This window comes from Notechis scutatus, chromosome 5 (genome assembly GCF_049901735.1).
Source record: "Notechis scutatus isolate UNSWTSFEM ecotype Mainland chromosome 5, rNotScu1.2, whole genome shotgun sequence".
Classification (NCBI taxonomy): domain Eukaryota; kingdom Metazoa; phylum Chordata; class Lepidosauria; order Squamata; family Elapidae; genus Notechis; species Notechis scutatus.
Window position 1 is genome coordinate 9,939,826 of NC_142013.1, and position 25,317 is coordinate 9,965,142.

The 25,317-nt window shown below is 42.4% G+C and overlaps 1 protein-coding gene across 1 annotated transcript in view; it reads right to left on the reverse strand.

Annotated features, from left to right (window-relative positions):
• NOX4 (NADPH oxidase 4) overlaps positions 1-24,941 on the reverse strand; it is a 108,200-nt gene extending 83,259 nt beyond the window's left edge. The window contains exons 1-7 of the mRNA XM_026679950.2: positions 24,821-24,941; positions 14,525-14,620; positions 7,751-7,861; positions 5,757-5,841; positions 2,739-2,836; positions 1,252-1,279; positions 229-301 (exon numbers count right to left, since the gene is read on the reverse strand). Of these exons, the coding sequence (XP_026535735.2) occupies positions 229-301; positions 1,252-1,279; positions 2,739-2,836; positions 5,757-5,841; positions 7,751-7,861; positions 14,525-14,620; positions 24,821-24,877 (548 nt within the window). The 5' untranslated portion in view covers positions 24,878-24,941. The remainder of the gene's footprint in view (positions 1-228; positions 302-1,251; positions 1,280-2,738; positions 2,837-5,756; positions 5,842-7,750; positions 7,862-14,524; positions 14,621-24,820) is intronic.
• Between the last annotated feature and the right edge of the window lie 376 nt (positions 24,942-25,317).

Here is a 25,317-nt window from a genome sequence, read left to right on the forward strand (position 1 = left end):
CATCAGGCAACAATGCATACGTAATATTTTACCTCAGGATTTCCCAACCTTGGCTAATTGAAGATGTGTGTACTTCAACTCCCAGAATTCCCTAGCTAAGCATTCTGGGAGTTGAAGTCCACACATCTTCAAGTGGCCAAGAAAAGGAAACAACTGTTTGCTTGTTTGAGCCAAACCCATGAATAGTTAAACCACTATATGCTTCATAGTGGTCAGACTGAATCTTACCTAATGGCATAAGTGGATGCAGTAGACATGAGGAACAAGATTAGCACCATAAGGACACCGGTTAATCCAGGAACTGAAACAAAAAAAAAACACAGAATAGCTATTAATTGTATTTTAAAACTGTACATTTCTCTTGGTACTACTATCAAAAACTACAGTGGTTAAAGCCAGATGTTTTAGAGCAGAACAGCTAGCCCTCTTTGATTTGAATGGATTTATTTGAAATATGACTACTTGGAGTAGGTGTGGTGGCTTAGAGGTGGAGTTCTCGCCTCACAATCAGGAGGCTGTTAGTTCAATCCTAGGTAGAGGCAGATATTTCTCTCTCTAGGCACATTGGGAATATATCTGCTGGAAGAAAAACCTCCGCATTGGCAATAGGAAGGGCATCCGGCCAGTAAACACTCAGCTTCATTCCGTTGCCCAGACTCCACCCCACAAGGGATTATGGTGTCATTAAAAGATGATGATGATGATTTGAAATATGACTACTTCTGGATGCACTGGGTACAATTTTAAACATCCCATTCATTTTGAGCATGTGAGAAAAGGGGGAAAAAATGACAGACCCCTGAAAGGAGATTTAATTACAGGTAGTCCTTGACTTACGAACACATTTGACCTCAACATTTTTGTTGCCAAACAAGACAGTTGTTAAGTGGAATTTTGCCCATTTTGCGACCTTTCTTGCCACATTGGTTAAGTGAATCTCTGCGGTTAGTAACATGGTTGTTAAATGAATCTGCCTCCCCCATTCATTTTGATTCTCTTGAAGGTTGCTGAAAGTGATGACATGATCTTGGGATCCTGCCACTGCCATAAATACATGTTTTTGAAACGCTCAAAAGATTGCGTGCATTTCACCACACAAACACACACACACACACACACACAAAGACACAACCAGACAGCCCTGAGGATAAATGACGGTGCTGGTATTAAGAGCCCCAATTTTGCTTCTGTTTTTCAAAGCACCATCCAGAGGTTTTATTGCATAATTCAACAAAGCATCTTCTCAGTTACCTGTTGCAAAAAGGAATTTCCTGGGATCCTAGAAAGCAGAAAGAGAGAGAGAGACACAAACAGTGTGAATGATTTAGCAAAGGCAGGAATAAGTCCATCAGTATTCTTAGCCAGAAGCACGTTTCTGGAGATAAATGGCTGGGCTTGACTATAAACAAAATGTCTAAATCATACAGTTATCTCTTACCTGAACCTTTTAAAAATGTTGGTCAGGAACTGTGGGGAATGGAGTAGATACCTCCTAAGCAATTAGGAATGAAAATGTAATTGAAAGTTAAGGTGTGCACCCTTGATACATACATTTGGGGGACACTGTCTGGCTGGAATTGTAAGGATTTGCTGATGAGAAGCCTTGTTGTATGAAAGTGCACTCTAGAAAGCCAATGTTGAGGATAGTAGCCGCGGTGACGCACTGGTTAGGATGCAGTACTGCAGGCAACTGCTGCTGACTGCCGGCTGCCAGAAGTTTGGCAGTTCGAATCTTACCAGGCACCAGGTTGACTCAGCCTTCTCGCCTTCCAAGGTCAGTAAAATGACGACCCGGACGGTTGGGGGCAATAGGCTGACCGTGTAAATCACTTAGAGAGGGCTGTAAAGCTGTATGAAGCAGTATATAAGTCTAAGTGCTATTGCTAATGCTTAACCTGAGAATAAAACTCACAATTGGGCATCCAGCTATCAGAAGAGAACACCACATCTTTCTCCCTGACCTTCCTGAAAGTCTTTTCCTAGTCAGAAGAATGGACACTAGATGTCCATCTTCTAACATCTACCTACCTATCTATCTATCTATCTATCTATCTATCTATCTATCTATCTATCTATCTATCTATCTATCTATCTATCTATCTATCTGTCACTATATCTATATCATCTAATCTATCTATCTATAAATGTGTGTTTGTGTGTGTGTTCCAGCATAACTCTGGAACACCTTGAGCAATTTCAACCAAACTTGGTACACAGATTCCTTATTCTCTGAAAACAAATACTGTGGGGGTAAGACACCCCTAACACCCCTCAGGGTGTGTTTTCTGTTAAGATACAGCCTGTTGTGCCTTAAAATGGCTACCGTACTGCCTTAAAGTGGCTTCTACTGTACAGCGCTGTGGAGTTGCCATGGTAACAGCTTCACAGTACTCCACAAGGGGGCTCTCTCTGGTAAGGGGGAGAATCCAACTTTAGAAATTACATTTGTTCTGGTTAATTGTTGCTGAAATCAGGGCTTTTCCTGTCTAATACAGGATTAGGATAAATAAATAACCGGGCAATGCCGGGTTATCAGCTAGTGTCGAATAAACATGGCTTTTGTTGGGAATCCTGGCTATTTTAGCTCCAAGTTATATGGATAGTAGAAGTTAGCTCCAAGTTATATGGATAGTAGAAGCTCCAAGTTATATGGATAGCAGACTTCTCACTGCCTGGCTGCCAAAGGTCACCCAAGAAACAAGAATTTTAAGGAAGAAAACAAAGATTGGCCTTCTCACTTCACCACGGTAACTGGCTGCATTGAGTGCAAGGAACTCTTCGCTGTAGTTCAGAGAGAAGTTCAAGGCGTTCACCAGGTGGGCAGCAACATGGATCACTAAAACAGAACAAAGAGACCATTTCACCCAAATGCAAAGTGGAGATGTTTTCCCCAAAAATCTTCATTCCATGCTTGCTGAATGCAGGTGCGCCCTTGTAAACAAGTTCAAGATTTTTATGGAGATTCCCAGGCCTTGAGATCATGGATATTTCAAAAGTGCTTTTTTTCAATGTTTTTTTCCCCCTTGAAGATGAAGAAAACCTTTTGCTTCTCTTCCAAGAAGCTTCATCAGTTCAGAATGGATGATGGGGAAGATGGAAGGATCATATTTCTTTACAGTCATCTGGTCATTAGCACTCTCATAATCCAGTTGCCTTTTGAAAAAGAGCACTTTTGAGACAAGTTCAAGATTTTTCTTCTTCTATTTATTCTGTTCCTGAGATTGTTTTCTCCTAACAACCTCTTGTTACTCGTTTTATGTACTCCTTTTAATGATCCCATAATCCCTAGCGGAGTGGAGTCTAGGCAACTGAATGGAGCAGAGTGTTTACTGGCTGGATGCTTTTCCTGTCACCAGTGTGGAATTTTATTCAGCAGATAATTTCTCATTGTGCCCAGAGAGAAATATCTGCTTCTACCTAGGATCGAACTCACAGCCTCCTGATTGTGAGGCGAGAGCTCCACCTCTAGGCCACCACATCACTCTTCCATAATAAATAATAATTAAAAAATATTCTTTATTCTTACATTCCCTCTTCTTTCCAATTTCTGTCTCTAAAGATTATTTTAATGTCAGGAAAATATATATCCCTTATATAGGTAGTTCTTGACTTATAACCATTCATTTAGTGGCTGTTCAAAGTTACAATGACAGTGAAAAAAGTGATTTATGACCGTTTTTCACACTTACGACTGTTTCAGCATCTCCGTGGTCACGTGATCAAAATTTGGATGCTTGGCAACTGCATTTATGCAGTGTCCCAAGGTCATGTGGTCACCTTTTGTGACCATGTGATAAGCAAAGTCAATGGGGAAGACAACCATATTAATAATTGAACCTGTGCTGATTTGTCCAAGCATGGATTCCCAGATAAAGGCCATCTTATTCTTTCTTCAATGTGAGCCACTTTATGCTTTTCCCAAAAGCACCACTACAGCTTCATTCTGTGGTGAAAGCACTTACTGCATCCCAGAACTTCGATTTCAGATTGTAAACATTCCCCATTCGCTCTTCAGGGCATTATAAAATTGTACTTTCTACATGTCTATGGAGATTGTCAGTCATCTAGATTATAATTATGCCAAAGGTGCTTTGTCAAGAGGCAACTGGACTTTCTGGTTTTTCTTTGAAGACATTTCGCTTCTTATCCAAGAAGCTTCTTTAGCTCATCCAAGAAGTGGAAGAAGCTTCTTGGATGAGAAGCAAAACGCCTTCAAAGAAAAACAAAGAAAGCCTAGTTGCCTCTTGAAAAATCACCTTTGGGTATACTTTCTATATGAAGTCTTGACTCCTAAGTCCAATAGTGGGACAGAACCTGGAAATGTAGGGCTATTGTGTGAAAGTTGCTAACAGTGTTTCAAACCAAGCATGACCTGATGACCTAATGGACAAGAAGCAATGGATAGAAACTAATCAAGGAGAGACCCAACCTAGAACTAAGGAGAAATTTCCTGACAGTTAGAACAATTAATCAGTGGAACAGCTTGCTTCCAGAAGTCGTGGGTGCTCCAACATTGGAGGTTTTTAAAGAAACAATTGTCTGAAATGGTATAGGATCTCCTGCTTGAGCAGGGGGTTGGACTAGAAGACCTCCAAGGTCCCTTCCAACTCTTGTCATTTTGTAATTTTTAGTTGCATGCTTTCACTTTTTATTTATCTTCCCTTTTTTTCTCGCTTTCCACTTTCCTTGCCTCTTTTCTCTCTCTCGTTTTCTTTTACCCTCTGGAGTAGTCCAACTCATTTTTAGGATTCAGTTTGAAATCCTATTTTTGCAAGCATTTGCTTTGACCTCCCAAAGGGTCTTCCCATGTTTTTTTTTGTGTGTGTAATGTACCGAGGGTCCAATTAATTTTGGATAACTCTTCTCTTTGCCTGTTTCTAGGTGGCCTGGTACTCCAGGGTATTTCAGCTGACTATCCCTGTTCAGTTCAAACTGAAAAGCTACAGAACAGGGGATAACCTGTGCTTTTTGAGTTTCCAAGTGAGGTCTTTGGGGTCCCTATTAGTCAGAAACTGGGATTACTGTACAGTATAAGTGTTCCTTTTTGCTACAGTTATCTGAATTCACCTCTTCTTATTTAAAATGACTCACTGTATTTCTGTGCATCTAAAACTCTCCCAAAAGCAAATTACAAACATCTACTAGATATTTCTATGGTTTCCAATTTGCTGCCGGTAGGATAAAATGAAGCAAAACTCATTTAATAACTATGTTGCTTAGTGATGGAAATTTTTGGGCTGAATGGTGGTGTTAAGTCAAGGAACGTGCAGATTTAAAAGCAGGAAATCTAGAATAGCAAGAGCAATAGCGCTTAGACTTATATACCACTTCAGGTATAAGAACTCTCTATTTCGCACAGGACTGGAAAACCGAAAAGATACCATCTGAAGAGAACCTGATACAAAAAAATAATGGACTGTGCGGAAATGGATAAATTCACAGCAGAATTAAAAGGCAAGGATGAATCGGACTATTATGCGGTTTGGGATAGGTGGTATAAATGGGTAGAATATAGAAATAATAATTGATGTATAGGTATAAAAGCAAATATATGTATTACTAATGACCCAATGCTGTTAATGTATATAGATAGTTGTGAATTTTGCTTTCTAAAAATATAAATAAATGAATACATAAATACATAAATACATAAATAAATAAATAAATAAATAAATAAATAAATAAATAAATAAATAAATAAATAAATAAATAAATAAATAAAATTCTCTAAGTTCTTTGATGCTGGAGGAACGAACCTGAAAAGATGCATACAGCCAGTCCACAGGTCACATGGAAAGCCTTGCTCTTATCTAGCAGCCTCCTTGCTTTTCGGCTGGGCAACTGGAAAAGAAAGAATGCAAAACCGTCGCTTAACAGTCCTTTCCCAAAATATTTCACCAGGGGTGACAATGAACGCTGAGATATGTAAATAAAACCCAGCACAAAGTTCTAGTGCGGGGATGTCAAACCCAAGAACCACGGGCCAGATTCGGCCCATGGGGTGCTTAGATCTGGCCTGTGGGGCCGCTCTGGAAACAGCGAAGGACTGGCCTGCGGTGCCAGCGAAAACGGAGCTCGTATACTATATCCCTCCTGCAGTCCCCTGCCAGCGAAAACGGAGGTCGGGGGGATGCACGTGGCCCTCCCAAGCTCCATTTTCATTGGCAGAGCGCTTGGGCCACAACAAGCGCTCCCGACATGAGTGACGTCGAGTTGACCACGCCCACCCCGGCCGTGCCCACCCCCATTCCCCCAAAAGGTTTATACAACCCTGATGAGGCCCTCAGTGAAATTGAGTTTGACACCCCTGTTCTAGGGATCGCCCCATTTTAAACAACAGACGGATCCCATCAATCAAAATGCAATAAAATCTACTTCTCCGTTATATTTGCATACCGCCTTAATCATAAAACCATGAAGCCACGGAAAATGCGTTACAAACTCTCAATCACAGCCACGCTCTGTCCTGTTATTAAACTAATACAGGTAGCCCTCGACTTATAACCATAATGGAGCCTGCCATTACAAGGCAGTCGTAAAGCAGCTCATCATGAGACTCACCCAATTTTACAAGCTTTCTTTTGGCAGCAGCCAAATCCCATTGGTTCTTAAGTGAACGCCACGGTCATTAAGCTAACCAATTGAGGACTATGGCCCGTTTTTGCCGAAATCCGGAAGCAAACACCGGTTTTCATCAACAATGTTGTAAATCATGATCACGTGGCCATGGGATGCTACCAACGGCTGTAAATGCAGGTCAGTTGTTGAAATGAAATGTGAATGCATGGGGGGAGGGCAACCACTGAAATGTCAGGACTGGGTTCTGACCATCCCAAAGGTGTTTTTTCAAGAGGAGACTGGACTTCCGTGTTTTTCTTTGAAGACGTTTCACTTCTCATCCAAGAAGCTTCTTCAGCCCTGACTGGATGATGGGGAATGAAAGGATACCATCAGAGCTGAAGAAGCTTCTTGGGTGAGAAGTGAAACGTCTTCCAAAACAACCCCCCAAAACCAGAAAGTCCAGTTGCCTCTTGAAAAAGCATATTTTGGGACAGCCATGACCTGACGGAGAATCCCGTCATCGTTCAACCAGGTTCTAGGCAATTTGAGAGGGTCTGTCATAACTTAGAATGGTTGCTACGTGACCAGTCATAAGTGTTCTGACCCAGCTCCGCAAACACGACAAACCCTCTGTGGTTGAAACCATGATTCTTTCATTAGGAGTGCTGGCAGTCCTGGCAAAAAGTTTGTCTTTCAACGTCGGCTAACAAGTCCATCCGCCGCGGAGATGCATAGTTGTCTACCACATCTATTCATCTCCGCCCCCTGACTTTTATCCCCAGAGCTAGGGTGGAGCTTCACTAGCAGCAGTGGCTCTTCTGTCCCAAGGACCAGCCCATAGAGTTCCACTGCTCTCCTCTCCTCTGCCTTCTGTGTGTCCATGTGTCAGGCACCGGACCCAGCCATTCCTCCTCTTCCTCATCAGCCACCTTCAGACCTGGGGGCTGTTGACTCTCCATCGGAGGGCTGATGGACAGCTCAGGCTCCGCCTCTGTCTCTCTCTCTCTCTCTCTCTCTCTGAGGCCTCCATTCCTTCTTCCCCCTCAAAGCTCTCAGGTTGCCTTGATGCTGACCCATGCCTCTTCCTCCTCTTCTGATTCGACTGCTGGAGGGGCCGGTGGCTGACAAGCCACAACTATAAGTCAAGGACTACCTACGTTCTTATGCTCTTACTCAAGGCTTCTCTTACCTTCTGAGACCCACGAAGCAGCGCCAGGAGAACCCGACACACAGGCAGCAAGACCAGGCTGCAGTTGAGATTAAGAACAGCAGCAGAGGCTCTGCTGAGACACAACCCTAGCTGAACAGAAATGAAAAGCATCAGGATCCAAACCTCCAACATATTTTCATCGGAAACAAACATGCGGGTCATGCTTTGGGATGGCGCTTGCTGCTAACAGGTTCACTTTGCGTCGTTGTAATTAATTTTTTATTGGTTTCTTTTTAATCATGGATGTTTTCACAGGTAATTAATTTTTTATTGGTTTCTTTTTAATCATGGATGTTTTCACAGGTAATTAATTTTTTTTTATTGGGGTGGGTTTTTTTTTAACCATGGACGTTTTCACAGGTTAGTGATGTATTGTAATATTTTGTGGGGGGTGTTAAATCACCAGGAATTCCTCAAGGAGGAAGTGTTGTATACCTCAGATAGTCAACCAGACTGGATGCAGACAGTGAGCCAGTTTGGTCTAGTGGTAAAGGCACCAGGCTATAAACCAGGAGACTGTGAGTTCTAGTTGTGCCTGAGGCATAAAATCCAGTCCTTCCCTCCCTCTCAGCCGAACTCATCGCACAGGGTTGTTGTTGTGAGGAAAATTGAAGGAGAAAGGAGTACGAGGTATGTTCACTGCCTTACGGTATTTAAAAAGTGACAGAAGTGGAATAAAAATCAGACAAATGATGGATAGATAGATAGATAGATAGATAGATAGATAGACCGATGGATGGACAGTTAGATGATAGATGGATAGATAGATGAATGATAGACAGACAGACAGACAGACAGACAGACAGACAGATAGATATTAGATAGGGAGGGAGGAGGAGGAGGAAGAAGAAGAAGGGACAGACAACAGACAGACAGAATTATGGGCTAGAGACAAAAAGAAAACTTAAGCCCCACTATCTTGGTTTATCTCAGGGATGGGATTAAATTTTTCTTTTAAAAAAATCCTGTCAGCATACTTTCTGTGTCTGGTATCCCAAGTCCTTTCCAAATTTGCTACTACATTCCAGTTTTCACTGTGATGAAAAAAGGAATTGTGGGAGGAAAACCACAAGGGGAATTGCAGTTTTAATAAGCTCTCTTTGGTTTAATGTGCATTGCATCTAATGAAGTGTATTTCATGAAGGGCCTTTGCTTTTAATTAATTTAAAGTTAAGCTAATTCAATCCCCCTCACCTCAATCCTACTTATCAGGACGGGGAAAAACATCCAATCCTTCTCTGTCAGCCCAACCCATCTCACCTGGGCTGCTATAGTTGGGAAAATAGGAAAGAGGAAAGTGTGTTTGATACCTTCATTACCTTGAATTATTTGTTTGGGATACAAACAAATCGATAAATTAGTTTTTGCCCAGTTAATGACTGCATGCTTTGGTGGATAAATTTCATCTTCCTAACGTCAGTTATCAAGAGATGGCTCAGGTACCACAAGGATTCCAGGAATGCAACTTTATTTTTTGTAGAGCATATATTAACTGTCCCAAAGATGCTTTCTCAAGAGGCAACTGGACTTCCTTGTTTTTCTTTGAAGATATTTCGCTTCTCATCCAAGAAGCTTCTTCAGCTTCTTGGATTGCAGACTAGAGGAACCAGGAGCACTAACTCGGGTGACCCTGAAGACACAGATAAACCTCCAAGGGCTTCAATGACCCTCTAAATCAGGGGTGTGAAACTCAAGGCCCGCGGGGCGCTTAGATCTGTCCCGTGGTGCTGCCCTAGAAATAGTGAAGGACTGGCCCGCGGTGCCTCTGCCAGTGAAAACGGAGTTCACGAGGACTGCCTGCGACCCACACAAGCTCCGTTTTCGCTGGCTGAGGGTTGCAAGAAGCCGTCGCAACCAAAAACAGAGCTCACAAGGGCCACACATGGCACCTCCAAGCTCCGTTTTCACTGGCTTGAGGGTTGCAAGAGGCCGTTGCAGCCAAAAACAGAGCTTGGGAGCTGGCAGAGTGCTCAGGCTGCCACAGGCATCCCCGACGCGAGTGACGTCATGCTGGACACACCCATGCTGGACATGCCCACACTGCTCCCCCAAAGTCAAACACAACCTTGATGCGGCCCTCAATGAAATCGAGTTTGAAGACCCCTCCTCTAAAAGGATGCAAATGACCAGCTGTCTGCAAGGAATATAAATCCTTCCACCATCCACTCAGAACTGAAGGAGCTTCTTGGATGAGAAGTGAAATGTCTTCAAAAGAAAAAAAAATAAGAAAGTCCAGTTGCCTCATGAAAAAAAGCACCTTTTGGACAACTGTGACCTGGATGGCTGAGAACCTCTACAGTCTTTCAGGTCAAACTCCATGTTACACTTCCTGATGCCTGACATTCTGATTGTCCATCCATGAAAAATTTCTCCTTTCCCAAGCTCCTCTGAAAAAGCATATTCCTAACCTTTGTGTCGCTAGAATCTCTTAGGTTCATGGGGAGTAGAAGGGATTTTCTTCCCCCCACCCCACCCCCCGTGGTATTGATGTTTGCAAAAGAGAAGAAGAAGAAAGTGCTGTTGATTGGCAGGTTGCCAATCTCCCCCTCCATCCTAAAAATGCACTTGATATAAAATCAAATATCTGAAGGCCAAGTATTATTACTACTCGCTAATAACATGGAGTTTGTTCTTTCTTTCCTAGTACTTACAGTATAACTGAACTTTTGAAGATCTCCATCAATATGAGTCTAGACCTGTGATGGCGAACCTATGGCACAGGTGCCACAGGTGGCACTCACAGCCATTTGTGCCGGCACATGAGCTACAGGCAAACTTACCTCACTGCGCATGTGCGCTCCTCACAGCTGTTTTTAGGCTGGTTTGAGGCCTTTTCGGCCTCCCAAAGACTTGAGGAAGGCTTCTGCAGGCTTCTACAAGCTTTGCAGGCCGAAATCTAGCCCCGTTCGTTACTTCCGGTATTTTCAGAAAAACAGGAAGTGATAAAGCGGGGCTAGATTTCGCCTGCAAAGCTTGTAGAAGCCTGCAGCCTTCCTCAAGTCTTTGGGAGGCCGAAAAAGGCCTCAAACCAGCCGAAAATCAGCTGTGAGGTACAGTGAAGGTAAGGGTGGGGTGGTGGGTGGTGATTGCGTGTGCATGCATAGGGGATGTGGGGGGATGCACATTGCCTTCTGGATGCTGGCATGCGAGTGCGAGCGTGCAAGCGCACACACAATTTTTGGCACAGGAGCCCCAAAAGGTTAGCCACCACTGGTCTAGACAGTCACTTATCTGAAATAGTCTAGGTTCTCCTGCTTGAGAGGGCTGGACTAGAAGACCTCCAAGGTCCCTTCCAGCTCATTCATTCTATTCTGATTATATTTTCTAAATAACTCCATAGGGGTTTGTCTTTAATAATCATATATACATTATGCTGTTCGGGGGGGGAAAAAAGGATTAGGAATTACAGCTCGTCTTCGACTTACGATCACAATCGAACCCAACATTTCGATTGCTAAGCGAGACAGCTGTTAAGTGAGTTCTGCCCCATTTACAACCTTTCTTGCCACAGTTGTTAAGTGAATCATTGCAGTTAATTAGTTAATAACATGGTTGTTAAGTGAATCAGGCTTCTCCATTGACTTGGCTTGTCAGAAGGTCACAAAAGGCGAATCCCATGACCCCTGGACACTGCAACCATCATAAATATGAGTCAGTTGACAAGCCTCTGAGTTTTGATCACAAGACCATGGGAAGGCTGCAATGGTCATAAGTGTGAAAAATGGCCATAAATCGCATTTTTTTTAGTGCCATTGTAACACTGAACCGTCACTAAATGAATGGCTTGTAAGCCAAGGATTACTTATATCTTATTAATAACTGCATATAGATTTCTCTTCAATGGTCATAAATAAAAGTACAATGTTGGAAAAAAAAGGACTAGGAAGTACTGAAAACCTGGAGAGCAAACAGCACAATTCTAGATAAAACAATCAGATGATCAATGAACATAATTCTCCTCTTTTTATCAACATGAAAATTTCCAGATTCTGCCGTTTAGGTTGCATTTATTAATCCTAGCATGATTTTTTTTTAAAAAAAACCCGAAGACATTTCATCTCACCACCATGGTAAAATATGAGGTTTCTTTGAACACCACATATCTCTGAAATATTTGAGCTTAAAATCGTGGGAGGGAACTCTCATTCTTATACAGACGAACCTCACACAGGAGGGAATTTTTGCAATCTGATCCCAGCAGCATTTGTTCTCACACACACACACCAGCCTGAATTTATATACTACCCTAAGGCATAGCGTAACTTGTTTGGCTTCAAGTTCAGTTTAATAAGACATATCAACTCAATCTTTTTGTGCTTTGTAATCCAGGGGGTAACTCACTACGGGATTCTAGCCAAATGTTTCCGATGCAATCGACCATATTTAAAAGAAACTGCAGCTTAATACAATGTGTGAACTCAGCCACTGATGGAGCTCTGTAGGACTTATTCCAAAGTTTATATAGATAGAAAGACACACTTTGAAATGCAAGAATTCAAAGGAGACTGGTACTACCTTTTCAGGATAAGATTGTATTAAAAGCCACAAATTTTCATGCCCTTAACACATTCATCAAATTTAGCCAACATTTGCTAGTCTGAAAAGGTTTTCTTTCTTTCTTTCTTTCTTTCTTTCTTTCTTTCTTTTTCTTCCTTCCTTTCTTTCCTTCCCTCCCTCCTTTCCTTCCTGCCTTCCTTTTTCTTTCTTTCTTTCCTTCTCTCTCTCCTTTGTTCTTTCTTTCCTTTGTTCTTTCTTTCCCTTCCTTCCTTCCTGCCCTTCTCTTTCTTTCTTTCTTTCTTTCTTTCTTTCTTTCTTTCTTTCTTTCTTTCTTTTGTTTTCTTTCTTTCTTTTGTTTTCTTTCTTTCCTTTCCTTTTTTTTTCTTTCCTTCTCTCTCCTTTGTTCTTTCTTTCTTTCCTTTGTTCTTTCTTTCCCTTCCTTCCTTCCTTGCTTGCTTCCCTTCTTCCTTCCTCCTTTCTTTCCTTTTTTTCTTTCCTTTTCTTTCTCTCTTCCTTCTCTCCCTCCCTCCCTTTATTCCATGCATTCATTCATTTATTAAACTGTATTTATTAAATTTCTATGCTGCTCACCTCCCTTACAAGGCAATGAAGTCTTTCTGATTTGGGGCTATTGTACTGGCTGCAAACTAGCTTGAAAGAGTTTAATTTGTTTAATCGCAGAACGCAGACAATCCTCAATTTACAACCATTCATTTAGTGACCCTACAATGTTATAACAGCACATTAAAAGCTGACTTATAAATGGTCCTCACACTTATGGTGGTGGCAGGATCCCCAAGAGTGAGTTGATCAAAATTCAAGCGTTTGGTAACTGGCATGTGTTTACGAGATTTGCTGCATTCTGGGGTTGTGTGATTGTCATTATAACATTCCCAGGGCTGTTTCCGACAAGCAAAATCAACGGGGGAAGCTGGATCCGCATAACGACTGCATGATTCACTTTACAACCACAGCCGAGGATGGAAAAAAAGGTCATAAAAATCAGATGAGACTCATTTAACAACTGACATGCTGAGCAACAAAAATTCTGCTTCCAGTTGTGTGTGTAAGTTGAAGTCTAATGCTTCAGCAGCCTGATCTATGATCCTGCCTGAAAAAAAATCTTGTTACTTCCTTCCCACTGAGAGAAAAGAGAAAGCAGCCTTTGGAAAGAATTTGTTTGTCCCCCTTTCTACGCATCTTTGTTTTTTTAAATTTTGGAATGAGTTACACAAGGGACTCAAGACAACCAAATTGAAGAGATGCAAACGTGCATTTTTTAAAAAAATAATAATAACTTGTCCCTTGAGACATCCGCATTAGGAAAGGGCTGAGATGGAAGCCGTCACTGGAACGAGCCCACAAGGCTGATTAACACAATCATAACAGAATAACAGAGTTGGAAGGGACCTTGGAGGTCTTCTAGTCCAACCCCCTGCTCAGGCAGGAAACCCTAAGCCATTTCGGACAAATGGCTGTCCAATCTCTTCTTAAAAACCTCCTGTGATGGAGCACCCACAACTTCTGAAGGCAGGTCATTCCACGGTTTGATTGTTTATTTATTTATTTATTTATTTATTTATTTATTTATTTATTTATTTGATTTGATTTGATTTGATTTGCCAATTGTTTACAAGATAATAAGTATAAGTGTATACATAGTTGTGAATACATGAAATGGGTACATATAAGAAAAATAAAAGAATAAGAGAAACAATAGGACAGGGACGGTGCACGTTGGTGCGCTTATGCACGCCCCTACAGGCCTCTTAGGAAAGGGTGAGGTCAATAGTAGACAGTCTAAGGTTAAAGTTTTTGGGGTTTGGGAAGAAACTACAGATTGATTGTTCTAACTATCAGGAAATTTCTCCTTAGTTCTATGTTGCTTCTCTCCTTGATTAGTTTCCCCATTGCTTCTGGTCCAGCCTTCAGGTGCTTTGGAGAATAGCTTGTCTCCCTCTTCTTTGTAGCAACAGAAGAAGTCAAGAACTCTCTGTTGAACTGAGTTCATATGGCAGATACCAGCATGTCAGTTTGCAGCTGGGAACAGAAGGTGGGAGTTTGTTTTTCCAGGCCCTTGCAAAGGCCTTGGCTCAACTCAAAGGCAGACCTTTTTGCCTTCCCTCCCCCTGAACCAAATATCCACCCTCACCCCTTTCCTTGAACAGCCCTAAGAATCTCACATCTTCCATATTAGCCCATGACTTTCCTGGAGTCTCAAGAAAAAAAAGGAAGAATTCCTCCTGCGCTACTTACCCCCAGCATCTGATGCAAATAGTAATACTGCGGTTCACGATAATACAGTCGGAAAGTTTTCCAAAACATTCCTACATTGAGACCCAGCCAGAGCAGCTGAAGGAGGAAAAAAGGGAGGGGGGAGGAAAGAGAAAATCCAGAGTAATTAGAAACCACATGTTCAGAAAAGCAGAAACTTTCTCCATCATGGACCATACACAAATGATCAAAGACTTCAGAATTGGGCAAAAGAGAAAATGTACCCAAAGATTTATAAAACCTTTTTTTTTTTTTAAGGGGAGGGAATATGCACAGCCTTAACCAGTTGGCTTTGGTGCATTTCTGATGTTGCCTTAAATGCATGAAGGATTAACGAAAGATTTATGGATAGGATTTTTAAATCCCACCTTTTATTATTTGTATGAGTAATTCAAGGTGATGAACACACACCATACTCCTTTCTATTTTCTTCACATCAACCCTGTGAGCTGGGTTGGGCTGAGAAAGAAGGACAAGTTCAAAGTCACCCAGCTTTCATGCCTAAGTGGGACCTTAAGATCTTTGCAAAAGACTTTCTTCTAGAAAGAGTGCAAAGAAGAGTAACAAAGGGATACATAGTACAGATAGTCCTCAACTTACAGCAATTCACTAATTCACCATTCAAAGTTACAATGGCCTTGAAAAAAGTGACTTGTGACTGTTTTCCACACTTATGACTGTAAGTTTGTCGCTTGTATCCTTATGATCTATATTGCTGTTTCCCAGTATGATTTGATTGCTTATTGTACCCTATGACTATTATTAAGTGTTGTACTTCATGATTCTTAACTCTTGACGAATGTATCTTTTCTTTTATGTACACTGAGAGCATTTGCACCAAGACAAATTCCTTGTGTGTCCAATCACACTTGGCCAATAAAGAATTCTATTCTATTCTATTCTATTCTATTCTATTCTATTCTATTCTATTCTATTCTATTCTATTCTATTCTATTCTATTCTGACCATTGCAGCATCCTCATGATCACGTGATCAAAACTGAAATGTTAATACCACTCTATAATGTCTTAGGAAGACCGCACTTGGAATACCGCATCCAGTTTTGGTTGCAATGATATAAAAAAGATGTTGAGACTCTAGAAAGAGTGCAAAGAAGAGTAACAAAGATGATTAGGGGACTGGAGGCTGAAACATATAAAGAATGGTTCCTGGAATTGGGAATGTCTGGTTTAATGAAAAGAAGGACTAGGAGAGACATGATAGCAGTGTTCCAATGTCTCAGGGGCTGCCCCAAAGAAGAGGGAGTCAAGCTATTCTCCAAAGCACCTGAGGGCAGGACAACAAGCAGGTGGAAACTAATCAGGGAGAAAAGCAACCTAGAACTCAGGAGTAATTTCCTGATTGAGCAATTAATCCATGGAATGACTTGCTTCCGGAAGTTGTGAATTCTCCAACACTGGAAGTTTTTAAGAAGAGACTGGACTTCCATTTGTCTGAAATGATATAGGGTTTCCTGCCTGAGCAGGGGGTTGGACTAGAAGACCTCCAAAGTCCCTTCCAATCCTGTTATTCTGTGGGGTCTTTTATGAACTCTGGGTTTACTAGCACTTTTCATGTTACCTAATTTGGACAATGAAACATCCACAAAACAACCAAGCTCAGAGAGCAGAAGTTGCATCGTGATGCCACAATGAATATTCATTCATTTGAAACCTGTTCCCCCAGATGTGCACACTTCCATTGGCATCTGGTAATTGTCATTAATGGACCTCCCTATTGACTAGGTGCCATCCAGGTGTCATATGAAAATAAACACCCCTCATGGCTTTCTAAACCTTCTGCTAGGTCTCCCAATTTGCGCCAACAGGAGAACGGGAGAAAAAAGATTAAACATCCTTATCCCATATTGTGAAATTCTGACAGAGACTGTTTACCCAGCCACCCTTCTGACTTCATAATTAGTTGGCACAGAGCTGTATAAAGTTCCACCACTATCTGACGAGTTCTCTGTTCGTCCACTTGTTTTGTTCAATTTAACATCTTTGGTAAACCTTTCTACCCAAACTGGTTTTAATTTGAAACCCTCTAACTCAAGCGTTTGGTAATCTTAACTTAATTGCATCCATGCTTTGGAATTCTTCAAATAAAACAATGGAAATTTGGGATATACGTTTTGTAAATAAACTGCCTGTTTTGTAGGGTAAATCATGACCTCCTGGGCCTTTTTTTTTTAGTACGTTACAATCGGTTGGATTCCCAATATGCTAGATCATAACTCAGAGTTTACAAACCACAATGTTTGGCTCAGAGCGCTAATCCAAACCACATCAAACCACCAGATGACTTTAGGATGAGGTAGGCATCGAGTTTAGGATTCCTTCTACCCCAATTTTTAAAAAAAGTTCACTTCATACACCCCAAACATCTGCGGGGAATCCCAGGTTAGTCATGTCTGTTCGACAGCCTTTAGTCTGGACTGAGGACATCATTTTCCAAAATTTTAGGGAGAGGATTTTTTTTCTGCACTTGCTAATGCCATACAAACAGAGTAACAGAGTTGGGAAGAGACCCCTGGGGTCTTTTAGTCCAGCCCCCTACTGAAGCAGAAGACAAAGAGTGTGCTTTGCCAACTGAATTGTGCTCTTCCATTTCCTGAAGTTAATAATTGCACAAGAAAATATTATTTCCCTTTTTAAAATAGTTTCTCTTCTCTCTTAATTAACCAGTGGAACAACTTGCCTTCAAAAGTTGTGGCTGCTCCATCACTGGAGGTTTTTAAGAAGAGACTGGACAGCCATTTGTCTAAAATGGTATAAGGTCCCCTTTTTGAGCGGGGGTTGGACCAGAAGACCTCCAAGGTTCCTTCCAACTCTGTTATTCTGTATTCTCTCATGACCCATTCTTGGAGGTTTCATCACCTCTTGCAAAAGCAAGCAAAGCAAACGAAAAGAGAGGGGAAAATGAGGGGAAAATTCTCCACCTCTTCTCCTTGTATCTAATTCTCAAAGGCCTCTTGTTAATTAAACGAGCCTCTGGGTTCAAGAGGATAATTTCCGGTCTCTTTCTCTCTCAGCATGTAGTTTAGATAATAAAACCCTCTGTATTTCTTAATAAATCTACTACTTTATGTCAAATATAAAAGAATGTTTGCCAGTACTGATAGAGAGTGGGCTAAGTCCATACTCTGCATTTGAGGTAGATATATTATGATTTTTTTAAAATAAGTCCTGCCGCTACTTAATTTTTAAATGAAATCAGGGGTCCCCAAATGTGGCAACTTTAAGACTTGTGGACTTCAACTCCCTGGGAGTTGAAGTCCACAAGTCTTAAAGTTGCCACGTTTGGAGACCTCTGTGTGTGTGTGTGTGTGTGTGTGTGTACACACACACACACATATATATGCACACATATAAACATACACAATAGACATACAGTATATACATATGCAGAGATTGAATTGATTTTAAAAATTACTTATTTTTTCATAAAGTCATAATTACATATTATAATGTACATGATACATAATAATTTATATTGCAATAATACAATTAAGACTTTTAAATAAGAAAATGAAAGCTCATACAAGCTGATATAAAAGAGAAAAAGAAATTTTAAAAAAGCAAAAATGCCAACAAAGTTGAAGAAAAACAGAAAGGAAAAAAAAAAAACTATATGCAGTGGTTCCTGATATTCTCCACAGCAGTTCAAAGTACAAACCAGATTTTAACCTCTCTCTCAAGTCACATCATATTTCCCTCTTTTACCCCTATCTCATCATCAAAGCCATAAATCAAAGGGTGTTTTTTAAAAGAAAAATTATATTAAAAATCGCTTCCAGTCACCGATAAATGTGGATGTCTTTTTTCCCAGGCGAAGAAGACAATTACCCATTTCTGCAAAACCTGTCAACTTCACCAACCATTCCTACACAGTGATTAATGTCAAAACTTTCCCGCCTCTTTTCTACTGTGGCCTTTGAATCAATTCTCACAGCTTGCTCAACTAAGCTAGAAGGGTGTTGTGTCGCTTGTGGCTTGGAACGCTGGGAAGAAGACCAGCTGTTAGCTTAATACATCAGTAAATCAGGTTATCTGATTTAGCCATAATAGGGTTTTGGAGCGGGAGTCCTTTTCTCTTTTCTTGGCTAAGCACACCATATTACAGTCACACCGCTGACTGTCAGGCTAGCTTACCACAGAGAGTTGTTGTGCGGGTGTACTATGGAGAGACCCCTTGTAAGTTGCCCTGGGCTCTGGCAGGAAAAGGATATATAAATTTAGCAAATAAAGGAAGATGATGAGTTCATTTATTATTCCCTGCCACTCTGTGATGGGATTCTGCCGGTGTAACAACTGGTTCAGTTGTGAACTCATAAAACATTCCTATGACTGTTTTAGTAGTTGCCATTAAAAAAAGTGGGGGGAGAAAATCTGGAAGAGCAGTTGAAAGCGAAAGTACATTCCAACTCTTATCTTTAAAAGATTGTAACTAAAATACCAGAGCTTTTGCCCCTCAAATATATTTAATTGGAGAATGTGAATAATGACACCCAGTCTGTGAATGTGCTCAATTGGAGAATCTGGTTGATGAGACACCCAGTGTTCTGACCTAACTGGGTTCCCAAAGAGCAAATACAGACAAAGGTAGCAACCCCCACCTTTTAAGGTTTAATGATGAATTCTGTTCCTTTACAGATAAAAGGCTGCTTTCCACTAATTAGCTCCAACAAGAAAGAGCCTTGCTGGTCAATGCTGCCAAAAACCTAGAGATAAGAACTAATTTACAAGATTCTCCAAACACAAACTAAGATGTCCACAAGTTGAGCTTCAGAGCTTCTTTGCTGTCTGCAAAGAATGCTTTTCCAAACCTGGCTTTTATCCTCTTGAGGGAGGGGCCATTACCTTGCAGCCTTACTCCCGAGTCACCTGTGCTGCTGTAATTGTTCTTTCCTCCGAGTAATCCTTCGTGCACGTGCACTTGGCACAGGCTCCTCGGGAACCTCCTCAACACTGCTGCCAGCCCCCACAATCTCTGAAAGCAACAGTCCATTCCCTGATGGTCCTGGCCCCTCATCAGAGTCCTCACTTTCTTCAGCCATCTGTACCTGCTGCCAGCTAACCACAACACCCGGGGGTGGGGGGTGGGAATAGGGTCACAGGACTGTAAATTATGTATGCCAGACTTGGCTTCATACAGGGCAGTACCAATACATCACCTCTAAGGAATCCTTTGAAGTTTTTTGAAGTTTGGCTCGAGAATCATGATTAGAGCGATTGCTGGAATCCTGACATCGGTAATCGCATGCGTGAACAGCTTTCTGATAAAACTTACCTGTATGTTACTACTGGGTGGTAACTCAGCTGAGGAGTGGCGATCCACTCTGCCACATGAATCAGCTGACAGGATATAGGTAAGTACAGCACAGGGGTAGGTGGGCAGGCCCACATGATTGTCGGAGCAAACTGGTTCGCTGCCAGCTGATCGTCAGAGCTAGGAGTTCGCCTGAACCAGTCCAAACCGGGAGAATCCCACCCCTGCTGCCACTCCTGAGTCAATGGTCACTGAAGCTATAAGTTCTAGTCTAGCCTTAGGCATGAAGTCAGAGGGGGGGGGTCTTGAGCCAGTCACTCTCTCTCAGCTCTAGGAAAGAGGCAATGGCCGACCCCTTCGGAAAAATCTTGCCAATAAAACCTCAGGGACATAACTAGGAGTCAACACTGACTCAAAGACAAGCCCCTCTGTCCAAAAATAGTGGGGTGGACAATGCACTATCACCTGCAGGTTTATGGCAGGAAACTGTCAAATGTGGAAATCAGAGGTGCCATTTAGCAGGTTCTGACCAATTCTGGAGAACCGGTAGCGGAAATTTTGAGTAGTTCGGAGGACCGGCAAATCCCACCTCTGACTGGCCCTGCCCCCATCTATTCTCTGCCTCCCAAGTCTCAGCTGATTGGCTGGGTCTTCTTTTGTCGCCCTGCACAGGAGAACGGAGCTGGAAAGCAGGTTAGTGAGGTGGGGAGGGAATGGGGATTTTGCAGTAACCTTCCCCCAGGAGTGTGGAGGGAATGAGGACTTTGCAGTATCCTTCCCCTGTCACGCCCACCAAGCCACGCCCACCAAGCCACACCCACAGAACCAGTAGTAAAAAAAAATATGAATTTTTCCAGTAGTGGAAATATGTAGAGGGAAAGAAAGTTACACTCCTGGCTTAAGTCATGTTATTCTTTACTTATCTGTGATTTTGCATTAACTCGCACTGAATCTATTGTCTCAGGATGACTAAATACAGGTAATCCTTAACTTACAACAATTCATTCAGTGACCATTCAAAGACCACGTGACCACGGGCATGCTGCAACGGTGGTGTGAAAAAGCAGTCATAAGTCTCTTTTTTTCCAGTACTGTTGTAAACTTTGAATGGTCACTATACAAATGGTTGTAAGTCGAGGGACTGCCTGCATGTTCAATTCCTGGCAAAAAACAAACAAACAACCATTGTGCTTAATGACAGCGGCATTTGTTTAACAACTGCTGTGTTCACTTAACAACCGCCATAAAATTCTGATTGGTCAGGTGATGACTTGCTTAACAACTGCCACAACTCCCAATCAGAATTCTGGGTTCAGTTATGGCCTTAGGTTGAGGAATACCTGTTCTCTGATCCATGAAAAATATCAGTCTGGCCACTCTGACAGCCAAGCAAACCTCCCCGCTTTGACTTGGGGACTTGGGGTGCAGCACACTCCAAATTCTTGTTGCTGCTAGCGCCCTGCATCCAGTACAGGTTTTGATTCTTCCCCAAATTTAGCAGCTCAGCAGATCTGAGAGCAAGAGATTATATAGTGTCACCTAGGAAGGTCCAAAGACTGGGGAGGAAACTGTCAGGAGTCTGGAATCTTTGTAATCGCCAAGATATTTGTATTTTTCTCATTGATGTATTTATTGTTTGATGCTTAACCATAGCAACAGTTTCCTACCTGGAGGTGATGAAGTTGTAGACCACAGATCAAAGGTTTACACTTCTTTGACTTGTCCAAGATCAATTGTTTAAATTAGTAAGGCATTCTGCACTGATGAATTAGAATAGAATTGAGTAGAGTAGGAACTGGGATAGGATAGGATAGGATAGGATATTATTGTCACTTTGAATATACACTAATCGGCATACATTAAAATGAAATTTCCTTGCATATGGCTCTCAAAGGGCCACTAACTCCAATATACACTACATAAATATAACAAAATAAATACATAAATGCAGAATTATGCATATAACCCATATATATTATATGACACAGAAAAACAACACAGTATAGTTCAGATGTATACCTCTGCATGGCGAGAATTCCCAGTGTTGTATATAATGCAAATAATGCATAAGATTACTGTTACTAAATGCCAGAAATCTAACAGTCCAGCAGAAAAGGGATGGTTTTTATTTCTTCACAGCCATTTAGTATTCATCCTGGTTTTTGCAGGCCAAATAGCCTGTGCCCACCATATATAGAACTAATACTGCTTAAATATTACTGCATGATGAACAAATTATTTTGCTGATCTATTATTTTAATTTGATGGTACATATAAACACCCTATCCTTCACTGGTTCAGCTCATGAATATTCAGCTTATATATAATTTTTATTAAGGAAAAAAGGGAGTAAAAAGTGCAAGGAAAAAGGAAGGAAGGAGGAAGGAAGGAAGGAAGGTGAAAGGCAGAAGTGAGAGGGAGAAAGTGCAAGGAAAAAGGAAGGAAGGAGGAAGGAAGGAAGGTGAAAGGCAGAAGGAGAGGGAGAAGGAAAGGAAGGAAAGAAGGAAAGAAGATAAGGAAAGAAGGAGAAAGATGGAAGGAAGGTGAAAGGCAGAAATGGGGGAGAATGAAGGTGGAAGGAAAGAAGGAATAAGATAAGGAAAGGAGAAAGTTGAAAGGAAGGAGAGGGAGGGAGGAAAGAAGGAAGGAAAGAAGGGAGGGAGGGAGGAAAGAAGGAAGGTGAAAGGCAGAAGTGAGGAGGATAGAGAGGAAAGAAGATAAGGAAAGGAGAAGGGTGGAAGGAAGGAAAGAAGGAAAGGAGGCAGGGAGGGAGGAAAGAAGGAAGGAAGGTATGTAAGGTAAAGGCAGTTTTCACTTATGAAGGAAAACTAAAGAAGCTTCTTGGATGAGAAGTGAAAAGTTTTCAAAGAAAAAAACCCAAAAAAGTCCCATTTGTTTTTTGGGGAAAGCACCTTTGGGACAACCAAAACTTGGATGATTGAGGATCTCCATAGATACTGAGTACAGGCAATCCTCAATTTGCCACCATAATTGAGTCCCAAATTTTTGTTGCTAACTTGAGACATTTATTAAGTGACTGCTGTCCTATTTTACGACTTTTCTTGCCACGGTTGTTAAGGGAATCATTGCACTTGTTCAGTTGGTAACACCGTCGTTAAGTGAATCTGGCTCCCCCATTGACTTTGCTTGTCCGAAGGCTGCAAAAGGGGATCCCGTGACCCCGGGACATTGCAACGGTCATAAATATGAGTCAGTTGCCAAGCCTCTGAATTCGGATCATGCGATGCTGCAACGGGTTGTAAGTATGAAAAATGGCCATAAGTCCCTTTGTTCATCTTTTGAAATGATGACACAGATAAACGTCCAAGTGCTTTAACGACCCTCTAAAAGAACGCAAATGACCAGCTGCCTGCAAGGAGTATAAACGCTTCCATTCCCCACCATCCTGTCAGAGCTGAAGAAACTTCTTGGATGAGAAGCAAAATGTCTTCAAAGAAAAAACAAGAAAGTAGGACTTCCGGTTGCAAGGCTTCGCCGGCGGCAAGAATCCGTGATTCTGCGGGTCCCTGCTGCGGTCGCTGCTGAAGTACCCCCGATCCAATTGGATTTGGGGGTTGTCGCTACCCCAGAGAGGTAGCGGAAGATAGAGGAGATCTGGGCAGGGGTCTGGGGACATCGCAACCCCTTTCCCCAGCCGGCTAGACTCCTTTTTCCGGAGGCGGTGGAGCGGCTGTCAGTAATGGCAGCCACAAAAAGATCTTCAACCGGACAAGATTTGTGCAGGAGGAAGAATTAGAAAGAGAAAGTTTTTTGGCTGAACCGGGACATTAAGATACATTTAAACACCCTGGAAATCTGACTCTTTGATTGATACATTTGTTTCCAAAAGAGGTTATCAAAGCGGCGGATGAAAGTGCTGAAGGGAAAGTTCACTCCCCTTCCTTACGGAGATAGCAATGGACATTGAAAAGAAAAAACAAGAAAGTCCAGTTGTCTATGGAGATTCCCACTCATTCAGGTCATGGTTGTCCCAAAGGTGCTTTTTTTCAAGAGGCAACTGGACTTCCTTGTTTTTCTTTGAAGACATTTCGCTTCTCATCCAAGAAGCTTCTTCAGCTCTGACTGGATGGTGAGGAATGGAAGGATTGATACTCCTTGCAGACAGCTGGTCATTTGCATCCTTTTAGCAGGTCATTAAGGTCATCTGGAGCAGGGGTCTCCAACCTTGGCAACTTTAAGATTTGTGGACTTCAACTCCCAGAATTCCTCAGACAGCTTTTCCTGGCTAAGGAATTCTGGGAGTTGAAGTCCACAAGTCTTAAAGTTGCCAAGGTTTGGAGACCCCTGATCTGGAAGTTTATCTGTGTCATCAGGAGAAATCATTTCACCCTTTGAAATGATGACGCAGATAAACCTCCAAGTGGCCTCTATGACTCTCTAAAAAGGATGCAAATGACCAGCTCTCTGCAAGGAGTATCAATCCTTCCATTTCTCACCATTCAGTCAGAGCTGAAGAAGCTTCTCGGATGAGAAATGAAACGTCTTCAAAGAAAAACCAGAAAGTCCAGTTGAGTGGGAATCTCCATAGACAACTGGACTTCCTTGTTTTTTTTCTTTGAAGATGTTTTGCTTCTCCTCCGAGAAGCTTCTTCAGCTCGGACTGGACTATGGGAAATTCCCAAGAATGTACTTCTTGCATGAGAAGCGAAACGTCTTCAAATTAAAACAAAATAAAACAAAACAGAAAGGCCAGTTGCCTCTTGAAAAAAAAGCACCTTTGGGACAAGAAAAGTCCAGTTGCCTACAGAAAAAGCACCTTTCACCCTGGATGACTGAGAATCTCTACAAACTTTTCTCCGGACTCTCGGGCGAGAAGAGCAGCCAAACGCTAAAAAAGAAAAGAAAACTTTTTTCAAAAAAAGTTGTCTTCCTTCTGCGCCCGGGCCGTCTTGAGCTCTTGCAGACAAACACACACACACACAACACACAACACACACACCTATCACCCCTTGTTTAAGCCGCTTGGGGGGAACGGCTGGCTCTTACCAGGAAGAGATGCTTGCTTCCCTCGTTGGCGAGCCAGCTCTTGCAAGACGGAGCCATGGTGCCCGCACCGGCTCCGCTTCGCGTTTAAAGGGCAGCCCCAGACCGGGTTCTTCCTTTTTCAGCCTCCCGGGGGGGGGCCGAGCCTCCCCCTCCCCACACTTTCTCCCCTCCTTCCGGCCTCCCCCTCTCTCGCCTCTTCCCTCGCCCCCTTCCTTCCCTGCCCCCTGATCACCTCCCACCCTTTTCCACCTTCGCTGCGCCTTGCAGACAACTTGCGGGGTGGCGCCCAGCGACTCCTTTGTCTGCGGCCGGGCGGGGAGAAAGCGGCTCGGGTACGGGCCGTTCAGACCCCGGCGCCTGCCAGCCTCTTCTCTCTCGCTTCTTCCCTCTTCGTTTCCCCTCCCCCCGGGCCGGGCCACGGGGGTTCCCCCCCCCCCAACGCGGGGAGGCAAGGGGGATCACCCTGGAAGCTTCGGAGGGGAGTTCCCTCTCCCCCT